The 14,376-nt window shown below is 56.2% G+C and overlaps 2 protein-coding genes across 7 annotated transcripts in view; one reads left to right on the top strand and one right to left on the bottom strand.

Annotated features, from left to right (window-relative positions):
* The window catches only part of LOC309856267 (pseudouridine-5'-phosphatase), an 80,333-nt gene extending 70,996 nt beyond the window's left edge, over positions 1–9,337 (bottom strand). The window contains exon 1 of the mRNA XM_082717192.1: positions 9,190–9,337. Coding sequence (XP_082573318.1) covers positions 9,190–9,259 — 70 coding nt within the window. The 5' untranslated portion in view covers positions 9,260–9,337. The remainder of the gene's footprint in view (positions 1–9,189) is intronic.
* LOC309856265 (steryl-sulfatase-like) overlaps positions 7,259–14,376 on the top strand; it is a 430,475-nt gene continuing 423,357 nt past the window's right edge. For 3 of the 6 annotated variants that reach the window (XM_082717185.1, XM_082717186.1, XM_082717184.1), the window contains exon 1: positions 8,510–9,220. In XM_082717185.1, coding sequence (XP_082573311.1) covers positions 9,207–9,220 — 14 coding nt within the window. In that variant the 5' untranslated portion in view covers positions 8,510–9,206. Of the gene's footprint in view, positions 7,356–8,509; positions 9,221–14,376 lie in introns of those variants that run through there. The other 3 variants (XM_082717182.1, XM_082717180.1, XM_082717183.1) reach the window with 3 other exon arrangements.

Genomic DNA, 14,376 nt, shown 5'->3' with positions numbered 1-14,376 from the left:
CTGCTGAGATAGGGCTGGAGCCTTCAGGAAGGGACCAGCTCGCAGGGCTGCACTCGGCAGAGCCAGCATAACTTCCGTGTTTGTGCGAGGAGTACACGCCCACAGCATGGGGCTCCATGCATACCACGGGGACAGCTGATTTTTCTCTGCACCGATGCAGAAAAAAGGGACCTGTTTAGGGGCACATTCCTTAGACACAGAGATGGAAGAAGGTTCTAGGGGAAAATGGCGTGAGGGCTACAGTCTTCATCCAAATGCTCCTGGGTGCCGGGATCCTGCAGGGTCACCCTTGGGAGCAGCAGGAACCCAGCCCCCGCCACTGCTGTTTGGGTGGGGTGGGAGTGGGGGCACAGACCGGCCCTCGAGAAGACCCAGTTTGGTGAAGTGTTGCCTCCCTGCGCGCCTGTGAGAGGAGGCACCAGGCCGCCCGCGTCGCTGTCACTGCCCGAGCTCCCGAGGCCTCCGCTCCCTCCTCTGTAGCACGGGCCTGCGTCCACCGCGCAGAGCTAAGTGAGATATGCCCAAGAGTGCTCCTGGGAGCGCGGGGCACACGGGAAAGGCTCTCGACGGGCACAGGCTTGGTGAGGAAGCCACAGAGAGCCTAGAGACTGCAGAGCTCTGGGGGTGGGGCAGAAGGCGCAGAAGAGAGGATGGGCCAGGAACTCCCGGCCTCTGCGTGTGGCCCACGGCAAGGCCGGAGAAGAGCAGACCGGGCAGGGAATTCCAGGCTCCACGGGACATCACCGTGTGTCCAGGCAGGGTTACGCGGTGGTGACCGGGAAGCACGGATCAATGCAAGAGAGAGGGGAAGCCAGACCAGAGGCTCGGAGAGTCCTGAAAGCCAGAGCGGTTGCTGAGGCCGGTTCACAAGTGACGTGCAAGACACAGACGGGGTCCACGCCGGTCACGGAACGGAAGAGGAAGAGGACGGACGGCCTGAGGAAGGGAAGTGAGGAGCGTGCGTGAAGCAACGAGAGAATCCCAAGGACGGAGTGGGGAAGGGGCAGGGGAGGCAGAAAGTTCTGGAAGTGTAAGAGAAGAGTGGATGTGGCCACACACCAACGTGCTCCTTTTGTGGGCAGAGCTTCCGCGAGCCGTGCTGCGGAAGCCAGCTCTCGGGGGCTGCGGCAGTGAGGGAGCGGGAGCAGGACGGCGGCCGCCTTTCCGAGAAGCTTGGCAAGACGTGGACATGGGGGAACGCACTCTGGCCGGACCCCCAGGCTGAAGCAGCATCTGTTTATGTGCAAAAGGTGGACGTGAAAGGCGCCAAGACCACACTGATACGCCACCCAAGGCCCTCAGCGCACGGTCACTACGGTTCCGCAGAAGAGACAGACTCGTGGGACTGCACTACGCCCAGCTTCTTCATCCCACTAGAGTGGATTGGACCGAGGGGAATAACACCCTGCTGAGGGGAGGGCGGTGCGTCTGTGCCTGAAGAACGTCCCACCGTCGTGTCGGGGCACCGGGACACCGGACGTGTCGGTGTTTCCAGCCCCTTGATTGTTCTGCTGGGGCTGGGCAGAGAGTGGGGTCCCGATGTTGAGGGTGTACTCCTAACGTGGCCTCGTCAGCACTGTGCTATGCTGCGCTAGGTTCGCAGGAAGCGGCTGGCACGGCTTCCTCTTTCTGGTCCTCTTCACGCCAATGCCTCTCCCTGGACCGGGTTCCCGATCCTTCCTTCTGCAAGGGAAGAAATGCTTGCCTTCCCCCTCAGGATGGACCGCGGCTGCTGCTCCTTACTTCTAACGCTTGTGTGCGTCAGCGAAGAGCATGCTAAGTCTGCAGGTTGACAATCTCCCCATCGTTTCACTCAAGCTCAGTCTCACGTCAAGATTCCCGGGACCGTGGCGGCCGACAGGCCGTGGGAGAGGAGACAAGCCTCGTCCAGAGCCGCCGAAGTCGGCTGACAGGTGCGTGAGAATCGGTCCCCAGAGGGCAGGGAGTCGGCAGACAGGTGCCACAGGGACACAGTCCCCAGGTCTAACCAGAGCACCGCGGGAATGCAGACGGTGGTAGGGGGCTACTTTCTGAACAACTTCAGGCAGCCTTTATTCCTTTTGTGCATGTGTGCTTGTCAGCTTCTGTGTGACACTACCACCCTGACACACTGCTGTGTCACAGGCTTGCTTTGCAAATCCCCGGGGCCGGCTCCCGCTGCCCTGACAACAAGACACGGAGGGCCTGGACGGGAAGGGGACCCCGTCTTCTCCTAATATTTCCCGCTGTCCCACGACATCCGGGCACGCCGCCTCCAGTGTCCAGGGAGCTGAGTGTCCTGAAGCTCTTCCTTCCAACATCCATGTTATTCAATGACGTCTTTTCACGGTCTTGTCTTTTTAAGCAGAACCTACTGACTACGAACAATTCATTCGCATTTGGTTTTGTTTTTTGGCGCTTCGTGCTAAAGGCTTAATCGTTCTATTCTGTCATGGTAAGTTTCAGCCACATGGAAACGTTCCCAAAACGTTCCGGGAGTACCCAGGAAAGACCCATGCAACCGAGGCCTCGGTACAACCAAACCCTCCAAATTGCAGACAGCGTGGCACTTCATTCCTCACTCCGTGTGCTTCTCCAAAAATTAGGCACACTGACAGCCAACATAAGTTAAAAAGAAAAAAAGAAAGAAAAAAAATGAAGTTAACCTTTCCAAATGTCTACAAACCTAGACAACTGTATTTGCTTTCTACGCATCTCTGCTTTCCAAGGAGTCTGATGCCACAGGTCTGAACGCCCCTGGATGGCCTGCCCCACAACCACTGGGAGAAACCACGGCCTGCAACCAGAATGAGATGGGAGCAAAAGCGGTGTGCCCCCCACAGGCTACAGACGTACGGGCATGGACAAACAGACCCTGGGTTCCCACACACACCCTCTCTTCAGGGTGAGTGGTGCCAGCGAGGCTTCAGTTTCCCCAAAGCCACACCCAGCCTGTCTATGTGCCCAATGGTTCAGGCCTTCAAGACACACAGGCACCAGGGCCACTGCGGATACCTGGTCAGGCTATACACTTCTCCCCAAAATGCCCCACGTGCCACCGTGCAGGACGACAGTGGGTTCCACAATGCTTCTGAGGACCAGACTCGTCGGCAGGCTGGGTCTAGGGGACAGGACGGACCACATGCCCACTGTGTCCCCAAGAAGGCAAGAGCTGTGCATGAAGCATCATTTACAGCTTACAGGGCACAGGGGGAGAGAGAAACAAATAAGGACACACCAGGTAGAAACAGGCAGCGAAATCCCAAATCCCGAACAACTGTACACATTCCACATCACCGGCCTGGGCTTTTCCAGAGGTTGCCACTGAAGAGGGAAACAAACGTAATGTGATTTGGGAATGGGAGACGTTTTCTGATTGAAACCAGGGTAAAGGGACCAAGGCTCCCTGAGGATCCCGTTGGGAAATCACTAGAGCACTTTCAGCTGCACCAAGAGGCCACCCTTGTCTGCACGTTCCAACTATCATTAGTGAGAATCCTCTTTTTTTTTTTTTTTTTTTTTTGGTTAAACTCAAACTCTGTGCTTGATAAAGATACGGTGTCTCTGCTTCAGTAAACATGGTCCTTGCTCAGCCGTTTCTTCTGCTGGTCGGGAATGCCCCGTTTCGTTCCCCGCCCCTTTGTGTACTCGACAAACATCTCTGGGGGCTTCCTGTGCACAGCACGGCTCTGTCCCTATCATGCCATTGCCGTGTTCGCTGGCAAGTTGTGCACAGATTCCATAAGAGCCTGGTTTTGAAAACCGCGCAGCACCTGGCCAGCACGCCGCTTCTGAACAGACAAGGATGAGTGAGGCACGGCTCGGGGGCTGTGCCGTCCAGCACGGGGACCTGCAGCCACAGGACGCTACTGAAATGCAAAACACGACCACATAGACGGGACAATTCCGTTTCTCAGTTGCGCCAGTCACCTTTGACAGACGCAGGGGGCCCGTGCGGTTCCTGTCCGCAGCGCAGACAGAGAGAACATTCCCACACGGCAGGCAGTCCTGCGGGAAGGACAGTGCTGGTCTGGAGGTTAGAGAGGTCACGAGCTCTCATCAAGGACACCCCGCTTCCCGGACTCATGCAGGGTGCAGAGAGTGGGGATTTCAGGACACTTAGCTGTTGGCTGTACACGTCACAGGGAAGGACGGGGTGGGGGGGGAGCCAGATGGTCAAGGAAGGCGCCTGCCCAAGACTGCGTAGGCACGCTAAGGTGTGCTGCCATGGCAGGCCACCTCGGCAAACCCAACGGCGACAGACCTTCTGGTGCAAAAATGATGTGCGTCACAATGACGACGTTTTCCTGAAAATTCTGCATCCGTGCCCTGCCTGGAGATCTGCACAATGCGCCGACTGCCCCCACCCATTTTAACTACAGTTAAGTGAAGGTTTTCAGAGATGAGACGTTCTAATTATTAGTGACTGGTGCACACGCACACTTGCCAGTAGGAAATTTATTTCCAAATGTAACCCACGGTGGCACGGCACTCTATTTTCCAGCCAGGGGCTGCGTCTGGGTCACGTTCCAAATACCTCACCCCAAGGTGTGACAGTGACATCAGGGCATCTGTGTAATGAGTGCTTTTGGTGCACGTTTCTTGGGGGCACTACTTCCCTGGCTCTTTTACAAGGCATGAAATCTGCACCTAGCCCTGGACAATGACAGAGTGTAATGTAAACCACAGTCGGTAAACCCACAACAAAAAAAAAGAACCAGAGTCAAAGGCACGTCATCACAAGGGCAAAGAGACCAAGGAGCCCCCTCCTGAACTGCCTTTCCAGAAGAAAGGAGGGAGAAGTAAAAGCTGGATCCTGAGAACCAAGAAGGTGGCTTCCCACGATGGTGGCATCTGTGACTCGGAGGTGCCCCACAGAGCACGCCGAGGGGGGGAGGACGTAGGGAAAGCAAGCACGGGGCATCGCACACCTGCAGGGACAGGGCTCTGGCGAGGAGCTCAGTCCGTGGCCCTGCCAGCTGCACTGCACTCTCCTGTCTGAGCTCCAGTCTGCAGTGGGGTGTGTCAAGGGCTCTCGAAAGGGGAGCAACTGCGGTGCCCACTCGCCAAGTGAGCGCTGACTGAGAAGGAACGCGCAGGGCCACAGGTCACGTCTGCTGGAGAGAGTCTCCAAAGGCGACAGGCTTTACCAGCTTCAGTGCATACGTGGCTGGCATCCCTATTCCTGACAAGGGTCCTGCAACACACCCAGAGTCTCTCTCTGCTTCTGGGAGGGTCCTTGTTGGGGGGGTGGGGAGGGGGCGGGGAGCCCACCAGCATCTTCCTCCAAACAGAGAAAGTCGGACTCAGGGCTCGCTTTCCTGTGGGCTCTGCTCTGCTGCCAGGCCTCTGACTGGCCTCCAAATTTCAGCAGACTTCTTTGCAAGGAACTTAATTAACTTCCACCTAGCAAGCTGAACAAAAACCCCGGCACCCGCGGCGGGCTCCCAGGAGGGCAGGGCAGGAAGCATGTGAACGGCAGCCCCTGGACTCCAGCGTCAGACCCCAGGGCACACGACCAAGAGTGTTTCCAAAGTGCCCTGCAGCTGCTGGGATCTAGGCAAGCCCTCAGGGCGGATGAGAACCACAGACAGACGCCCCTCAACACTCCTTTCTCTGCTGTACCTTCTGAGCAGCAGCCAGGACCCTGGGAGTGTGTGGACGGGATACACGAGAAGAACCAACGCACACGCTGAAAAGCCCCCCCTGGTCTCACTTTAAAAAGTCTCATACACGTCACATGGGGGTCAGATGACAAGGCACTGTGGCTCCTGTGAAAATCAGTCTGGAGCATGGGCTGACCTCACGGAAGGAGATTCTCTTTTTGTCATCAGCCTCACGGATGCTCCAGGGTTTAAAGACATTAGCCCAGGCACGGTGAACAGAACCACCAGAGGGACAGGGGTTCTGGCCACACACCGGGCACGATGGTGACGCGGTCCAGTCAAGCAGTGACTTTCGGGACTCAGGGACAGCCACAAAGGCCCTGTACCACACACACACACACCCTGTCCCCTCCCACCCCCACCCCCCCCCCGCCCCGTGGCTTGTGGTCTGTCCAGGAGCCCAGAGAAACAGGCACCGCCAGTTTCGGGTACTGTGACTTGGCAGGCTGGGAGCTAAGGCAGCACAAAGATGTCCAGCACAGGTCACCTCCTCTGCCATGCAAAGGAGCAGCCACATGCCAGCCGTTTGCATCCTGGAACCCGTGTGCATTTAGGGAGACGTGGTAAATTAGGATCAACAGTACAAATCTCCTTCTCATGCCCCACACAGATCTCTTACTATTTTCGGATCTTTAAGAATTCAAACACAATCTTATTTTTCTTTGCTAACTTTTATGGATGTTACATAATCCCTGTCTGGGACACCCCCAAAAATATATTTGACGTACACTGCATTTTACATATTCCAACATTCTGAATACTGCTAACCTCCCCCTCTGCCTGGGCCCGGTATCAAGATTAGACATCATGGGCTGCTCCCTGAAGCCCTCTGTGGGACTGTCCAACGCCAGAGGCATTCATTCGCCCAGCGTGGCTAAGGAACCCGTGAAAGGTGGCTAGCTTGACTGAGATGAGCTTCTACGTGTAAAATGCACATTTCAGAGACTAGGTCTCACAAATGCAGGTAACAGATCTGGGGAATTTTTACGCTGATGGGTCGAGAGGGAAAAAATAGACTGTTAAGTTGGTTTCATCTGTACGTTTCTGCTTCTTCAGCGCTGCCGTGCAACGTTTTCTGCAGTCCTATTTCTACCAGACAGCACTGCTCCGCACAACAGACTTCTTGTCTTTTACAGAGAAAGGGCCCACCCCGTGGGCTCCTAATTCCAGTTATTTACGAACTAGATAATCTTCCCTATCCAGAAGCCAAGAGACTGTTTGAAAACCTGTCATCTTCTTTCGAAATCTTGTCCCGGTTCATAAACAATCTCAGTCCTCTTTCCTCTTTTTCTAAATGGCCTCTGAGAACCAAAATTATTACCTGGATCACAGCCGGTTGTTACCTTGCGTCAATAAAAAAACACATTTTCTATTTCAAATGTACTGGGAAGTGCCCTAGCACTGTCAACATTTCTACAAAAATTTCCATTTACTTCCTCATTGTCCCCTGATTAAACAAGTTTCTCCAGAATAGAATCATTCCCCGTGAAACCAAGTGTTTCCCATTTCATTTCCCCGAGAACAGCAGTCCTGGGGCTACCGTGGCAAAGGGAACTTCGAGGGGAAACACACTGACCGTTCTAGAGAGCAGACTTTCCGCAAAAGGACTCCTTACGAATTCACGGTCGGGTGTTACACAAACAGCAGACACCCGGGAAGAAGTCAGGCGCAGAGGAACTCGAGCAGGGGGCACTGGATGGACCCAGCAAGGTAAGGCAGTAGTAGGTTTTAGACACCAGTGTTTTACACAAGACGCTTTACGAAAGAACAGACTAAACGAATTCCTGAGAAAGTTCTTCCAAGTCTCAGTACCTCAAACAAGACTTAAAGCAGAGAGGCGGGGGCAAAGGGCAGAAAACACGGAGAAAAATCTTCCCAATTGGCACTCATTCTTGGTTCTCGGAGCAGCTCAAAGGACTGGCTAACAGTGCCAGGGGCTAGTGGAGGCGCTTGGTTTGTCGCAGGCCCTGCAGGCGCCAGGGTCCCAAACGCCACACTGATGGTTTCAGGGACCAGCTGTGCTTGCATCTGGAGACAAGCAAGCGTGCAGCTCATTTAGAACTTTAATAAATTTAATTTCGGTGACGCATCTCGGCGGCATGAATGTTCACGAGACGCCCACCACAGGTTCTCTGGACCTTCCATCAGAGGCTAAGAAATTTGACAATCTAAGTGTTTGACCACGTGGGCAGGAAAATTCCCATCTATTTACTAGGGATATGGGTCCTAGAAGGTTTCTGCAATGGAGTCGTTTTAGAGGTCGTAGCTGCACACACAGTTCTCTGCAATTAGTGACCTCAACGGGGATTTTTCTTTTTTTTTTCCTTTCTTAGGAATTTATCGGTTTTTGTCTATGGGTTCATAAAACAAAGTAACTGTTTTTCGTGTGCCTTAAAAAAAAAAAAAATCAGTCTTATGACCAGGGAACCACGTAGCGATATGATGGGCAGGGGGACAGGGTGACCATGAGCACGAGGATGAGCAGAGCTCGTATATTTACAATCAGACCGATCTGGACTCAATGCTTCTCTGCTGGGTGACCTTGGGCTAGTGACTTAACCCCTCTGAGCTGCGGGGTTTGTTTCCATGGCTGGCTGCAACCCGTTTCCCCTGCTCTGCGAGGTTTGAGGGCAAGTAAACATCTGGAGCAGGTCCGGAGCCTGCATGAAGTGCGGGGGGCCTTTCTGGAGGCCCAGCAGGGCTTCGGAGGCTGTGAGGTCAGAGCCCTATGACCTGCTGGTGTCATGGGCGGGGACGCCGAGGCGGTGGTTCTGCCCTGCTGCATGCACGGAGCGGCGTCCTGTCCGTGTGGTCCGCGCGGTGACCAGCGACCCCTGACCCCACGCTCGCAAAGGGGCCGTCGGAGAGCCCGCAGGAGGCCCGGCCGGCGCAGCGGGACCTCGGGGACCTGCCTGCAGCGGGGCCGGCGGGGGCCCAGTCGCTCCTCGGGCCCGCCACGCCCCTCCCCGGCCGACCCTGAGCTGCAGGTCACCGCGGGCAGCCGCCGCCCCGAGCGGGGCTCCTCCGGCTGCGCGCGGACCTGCGAGGGGGCGGGGCGGACCGTGCCCTGCGGAGCCCCGCGCAGCCCCCGCCGCAGCCCTCCGCGCGCACGAGGCCCCGCACGGCGCCGCCCGGCCAGGCGCGAGCACCCCCCGCGCCCTCCGCGACCGCCCCGGGGCGGGCCGGGGCGACCCCCGACGGGCGCGCCCGCGGGTCAACGGAGGCCGCGCTCCGGCTGCCGCCCCCGGACGACGCCCCCCGCCCCGCCCCGCCCCCGGCCGCCCGCACGGGGGTCCCCAGCCCGCCCCCGAGCGCCGCCCCCGCCACGCACTCCGCCCCCGCGCGCCGCCCCCCGCCACGCACTCCGTCCCCACGCGCGGCGCGGCCGCCGGAAGTAGCGCCCCGGGCGGCGCCGACGCCGCAGCCCCGCGCGCGGCCGGCCTGACGTGGCCCCCGGCGCCCACCGAGGGTCCCGCGCGCGGCCCCGCCGCCGCCCCTCAGAGCGCCCGGGCGGCCCGAGCGGGGGACGGACGCAGCTACGCACCCAGGAGGAGGCCGTCCATGTCGAAGAGCAGGTGGGTGACGGGCCGCGGCGGGGGCACGGGCGCCGCCATTGTGCCGCCGTCACGGACGGGCGGGGGCGGAGGGAGCGGCGCGCGCTCGCCGGGCCGCGCACGCGCGCTCCGGGGCTGCGCGCCGGTGCCCCCCCACCTAGACTCTCTGCGCACGCGCTCCGCGAGCCTCCGCGCCCTGAGACGTTCTCGTGCACGCGCGCTTGCAACCTCCTTCGGCTCCCGAGTCGCACTGCGCACGCGCGCCTCGGTGTGTCTGTGGAAGCTCCTCTAGTGCGCGCTGTGAGTCGCTGTAGGGCACGCGCGCTTGCGACCCACCTTCGGGTCCGCAGTCGCACTGCGCACGCGCGCTTCGACCGGACTGAGGAAGCTCGTCTAGTGCGCGCCCTAAACCGCGCACGCGCACGCGCGCTCCGCTCTCCGTGCCGCGTCCTGCGCGCGCGGGCGGCTTTTGGACGTTCCGCTCAGCCCGCGCCGCGGGGTCGGGACGCACCACGAAGGGGCACAAGTTTGCACACGGGCACCCCCGACACACGGGGCCGCACAGAGCCTAGTTCCCGGCCTACGGGCAGTGCAGGACCTGAGTTTGGAAAGGGCGTGAAGAAGGAGGGCAAACCTAGAAGGGCCGGTGCATGGGGCTGTTTGAGGGTTAGGGGCCTGGAAAGGCGCTCAGGATGGCATCAGCGACAGCCGCCCGGTCACCGGGAGCCTAGGTGCCCGGGACATGCAGTCAGGAGCGGCCGTCCCGGGACGCTCGCCGGTTTCCTTTTCAGTTTCGCGCGCCCGCCGCCCCGCGGGTCCAGGCGCATGCGCAGGGGCGAGCGGGTCTGAGGCTCTGCAGCCGCGCACCTGCTCGTCCGGAGCCGTCCGGGGCTGCCGCGTTCTCCCTAAGCGCCCCTTCCCCCCCGGTAGATCGGGTAGGAAGGGGCCTGAACCGAATTATTAACGTGCCCTGCCGTCTCATCTGCCTTCCTCGCTCTCAGTTGTTCCTTGTTGGTTTTGGGGGGGGGAGGGTCCCTTTTCCACGCTTGCTGATTGCAAGCTGTAAAGGTTTTTTTTTTTTTTTTTTCTTTTGGGACACTCCCCCCAAAACGCCTCTGTGACCCTGTTTTTGTTTACTGTCGGTTGATGTCGCGTGTGCTTGTTTAAGCATCACGTCTTTAAAGTAGCAGATGCCAGAAAGTTCCAGACGCCTTAAAACGTGAGGGTCCCAGGGTGCTAGGACGCTGGAGGGAACTGCCCTGGGGACAGATTGGACGCAGCCAGCGGAACGTCTGTGCCTCAGTTTCCTCCTGTGTTAAGTGTGGGCGTCAGAGGGGACAACGCAGGTCAAGCTCTGACTATCAGGCATTAGTACATCTGTGGTCCTGCGTGTCTTTCCAGAGCTCTTGCTAGGAGAGAGTCTAAGCGTGATTTCTTTGGGGGGACGCTGGACCTCACTCACAGAAGATAGTTCATCAGCAGAGTAGTGAGGCGACTGTGACCCCAGTGTGCTAGAACTGCTGCGACAAAATCCCACAGACTGGGTGGCTCGAACTGCTTGTGTGTTCCGGAACAGGTCTGGAAAAGCCAGAAATTGGAGAACAAAGTGCCAGCAGCAGGGTGAATGCCTCCCCGGAGCTGTGAGCATTGGATTGTGTCCAGAGCTCTCTCCGTGCCTGGTGCACGACCTTCTTATCTCTTTCTAGCATCTGCTGTCTCTGTGATTCTATTTCTCCATCCCAGTTTCTCCTCTCTGTGATGACCCCAGTTATCCCAACCCCCGCCTACCCTAATGACCACCTTTTAATCTGATTCCTTGGCTGAAGATTTTGTCTTCCAATAGTCACCCCAGCTCCCTCCCTGCTGGGACTCCAAGTTTTTGTTTCTTTGTTTTGATGCCTGAGGTTATCTGTCCCATGCTCTGTAGAATTCTCCTTCCCACATTTTCTATGTCTCTAGAAACCCTTGGGGAAATGCATGTTTTTCTCTCCCATTGTAATATCACAGCTCTGTTGATTCCTTAGATAAGAGGAAAGAAAGCCTCCAGGGTCAGAACTAAGCATTCAGAGCTGGGGTGGGGGGTAACCTGGAAGCTGTCTCTGATGGGTCCCTAAGTCAGGCAGGGATAGTTGACTCCTTAGAAGGAGTTTCAGGATTTCTACAGATTTGCTGCAAAAATAAGCCGTCTCGTAAATGCAGATGACGAAGGTTATACAACAGGAGGGTAGAGACATCTGGAGTGTCTTCCTTGCCCTGTTCCAGCCATTGTGGCTCTGGGCATGGCTCTTGGCAGAGAATCTAGCTTGTTCACTTAGAGGAACACAGGTACCAGCCAGGGATTTTCCCGCCAGTTCCCGGACCTGGCAAAAACCTCCCTGGAATTGCGAAAGAGATCCACGGGGCAGTTTTGTGGACGTGTGCTCTCCACAGAGGTGAAAACATGCTCCAAATCATTTTTTTTTAAAGTCTTGTTTTGTATCGTTTTATTTATTTGCCAGAGAGACAGAGACAGCGAGAGAGAGAGCGTGCACACAAGCAGGCAGAGAGGCAGGCAGAGGCAGAGAAAGAAGCAGGCTCCCCGCTGAGCAAGGAGCCTGATGCCGGACTGGATCCCAGGACCCTGAGATCATGACCTGAGCTGAAGGCAGAGGCTTAACCCACTGAGCCACCCAGGCATCCCTGATGTCTATACTCTTGAGAAACACCTCTTATGAATGATGGGAGATGCCTCTTAAAAAATAATAATAAAAAAAAATTAAAAAAACACAGAAGCAAACCAAACTGTGAGAACCATCATGCTTTTCTATGTCATAATCTAGATTAGGGGGGGAAAAAATTGAAAATGTGTTCCCAGTGAAAGTGGTTTCTGTGCAGGTAACTAGAGGCACTTTAACTTGTTAATCCTTCTAACAGTCTGTGTGTCTGTGCAGAGGGAAGATGGATTTCCTTGCACGGATTACCATTTATTTTTGCAAAATTGTGTTTTCCCTGTGGGATGATGGCTCACTTTTCCCGACAACTTTATTTATTTATTTATTTTAAGATTATATTCATTTGGCAGGGAGAGAGAAGGTGTGCGTACAAGCAGGGGGAGCAGGAGAGGGAGAAGCAGGCTCTCCGCTGAGTAGGGAGCCTGATGCGGGGCTTAGTTGCATGACTCTTGAACCATGACCTGAGCCAAAGGGGGTTGCTTAACCGACTGCGCCTCCCAGTTGTCCGTCTTGATGACTTTGAGTAAAGTGTGGTACAGTGGTATCAGAAATTCATTCAGAATGGATTGTGCACATTTGAAAGAAGAATCCATTCCCACACAATGAATAAACTCCCAACGTGCCATTCATTGTCTGACAAAAGGATGTGCATGCCCTAGCCATTCTTTATCTGGTTGGGTTGGTTCTTCCGTCCCTGTGTTTGCTTTCTGTGTTGTATCTGGAAGGCTGCTTGTTGCCCAAGCCATCTTTGGGAGCACACCCAGCTCTGGGGTTCAGCCTGAGCAGCCTTCATTTCCTTCCCTCGCTCCGACCTGGCGCCCGGGAGCACGAGGCTGATGTATGGTGCCCTTCCTGCAGGCTGCCCGTGTGGAACCCTGCAGCAGCTGGTAGCCGGGCTGGGTCTCTAAGGGATGTGTGCAGGCAAGCCCTGAGGGACACTCGAGGTCACTTGTGGCAGAAGTAGTTAGGATTTGTGGATTGTTTGGAGAGCCTACTGAGCTCTGCCAACGCCAAGGGCTGCTTGCTTGCATGGGTCGACATTCCTCTAGCAGGAGATCCTGCAGGGGGGCGGCTTCAGACATAATGCTGGCCAGAAAGAGGGTGCCCCTTAAGAATGTGTATCTTTTCATATGTGCACGTGCATACATGTATATAGATACATTGTTACATCTCACTTGCATACATGTATATAGATACATTGTTACATCTCATACCGGGGCTTTAGATTCATATTCTTTACGGACATGCACGTAGAGGTCAAGTAAAAAGATGGTGGCTCATGGCCAACCTGAAAACAGCGGGGGTTCAGAGATCCTATAGGCTGGTGAGCACTGGAGGGTGCCTGGAGAGTGTTGCCCGAAAACATCACGCTTTTTCCCTGTCCCTCGCCCTCTGCATCTGTTTCATGTGGACGTTGCTCTCTATCCTTTGTCATGTCCAGTGAACAGGACATCAGCTCTTTCTCTGAGCTTGGCGAGACACTCCAGCAAAGTAATGGAACCCTGGAGGGGGTGGTGGGAACCTCCGATCTGTAGTAGCTTGGTCGAGAGCACAGGTGACCATCTGAACTTGCGGTTGGCATCTGGTGGTGGGAGGAGCTGACTTGTAGACCGAGCCTGGCACCTGGGGCTCTGACACAGCTTCAGGTACAAGGGTCAGGACTGACTTGAATTGCAGGACACTCGGGCTGGTGTAGGAACGTGGCTTCGTGCTGTGGGAAAATCCGCGTACGAACTGGTGTCACAGTCATACTCCCGAATGCCTTACCTCCACGTCCCATCCAACGGGGGATGAGGGCTCTGCCCTGTGAGTTTTCGCAGGGAAAGGGGCATTCAGTCCATTTTAGCGGGTTACTTTTTCTTTCGCCATTGAGTTATTTTCAGGTTCCATAACACACAGCCTTAGTTCCTTGTCCCCTGTGTGCCGTGACCAGGTCATCCTAGCATGCCTAGGACGGAACCAGTGTCACTCTGAAAGCCTTCCATCCCCAGGAACCCTTCAGCCACAGGCTCAAGAGGACACTCGGCCGGCCTTCCCTTGGCTGTGCCCAAGTGTGAGGCACAGGAAGATTATGGGTTAGGACTGAGCCCACAGTCTCAGCAAGGTAGCGAAGTGGTGATAGGATTCATCTTTCCTGGACTTTAAAGCAAGGGGAGGGTGTGGTTGGGGACTGATGAGTGTCATACATGTCACTGTCAGTGATCATGCAGACATTCCTCTGTGGACGGGAAGGGCAGGTTATGCCACAGACCTCCATACCTCAGTGTCCACGTGGGTCGGCCTTGCCTCCAACGTGGGCATACGCATGATGCCTCACAGCGGAACAGCATACCGTTCACAGAGACTGCAGATGACGCCATGGACCTCGGCATGTGGGTCGAAAAAGAAAAAGTAGGTGCAGAAATTACCCACCCGCACACCTCTAGTCCAGGCTCTTCCCTCCACACTGTTCAGCATTTGGGCAAG

Source organism: Mustela nivalis (assembly GCF_964662115.1).
Source record: "Mustela nivalis genome assembly, chromosome: X".
Classification (NCBI taxonomy): domain Eukaryota; kingdom Metazoa; phylum Chordata; class Mammalia; order Carnivora; family Mustelidae; genus Mustela; species Mustela nivalis.
This window is presented reverse-complemented; position numbering and strand designations above follow the sequence as displayed.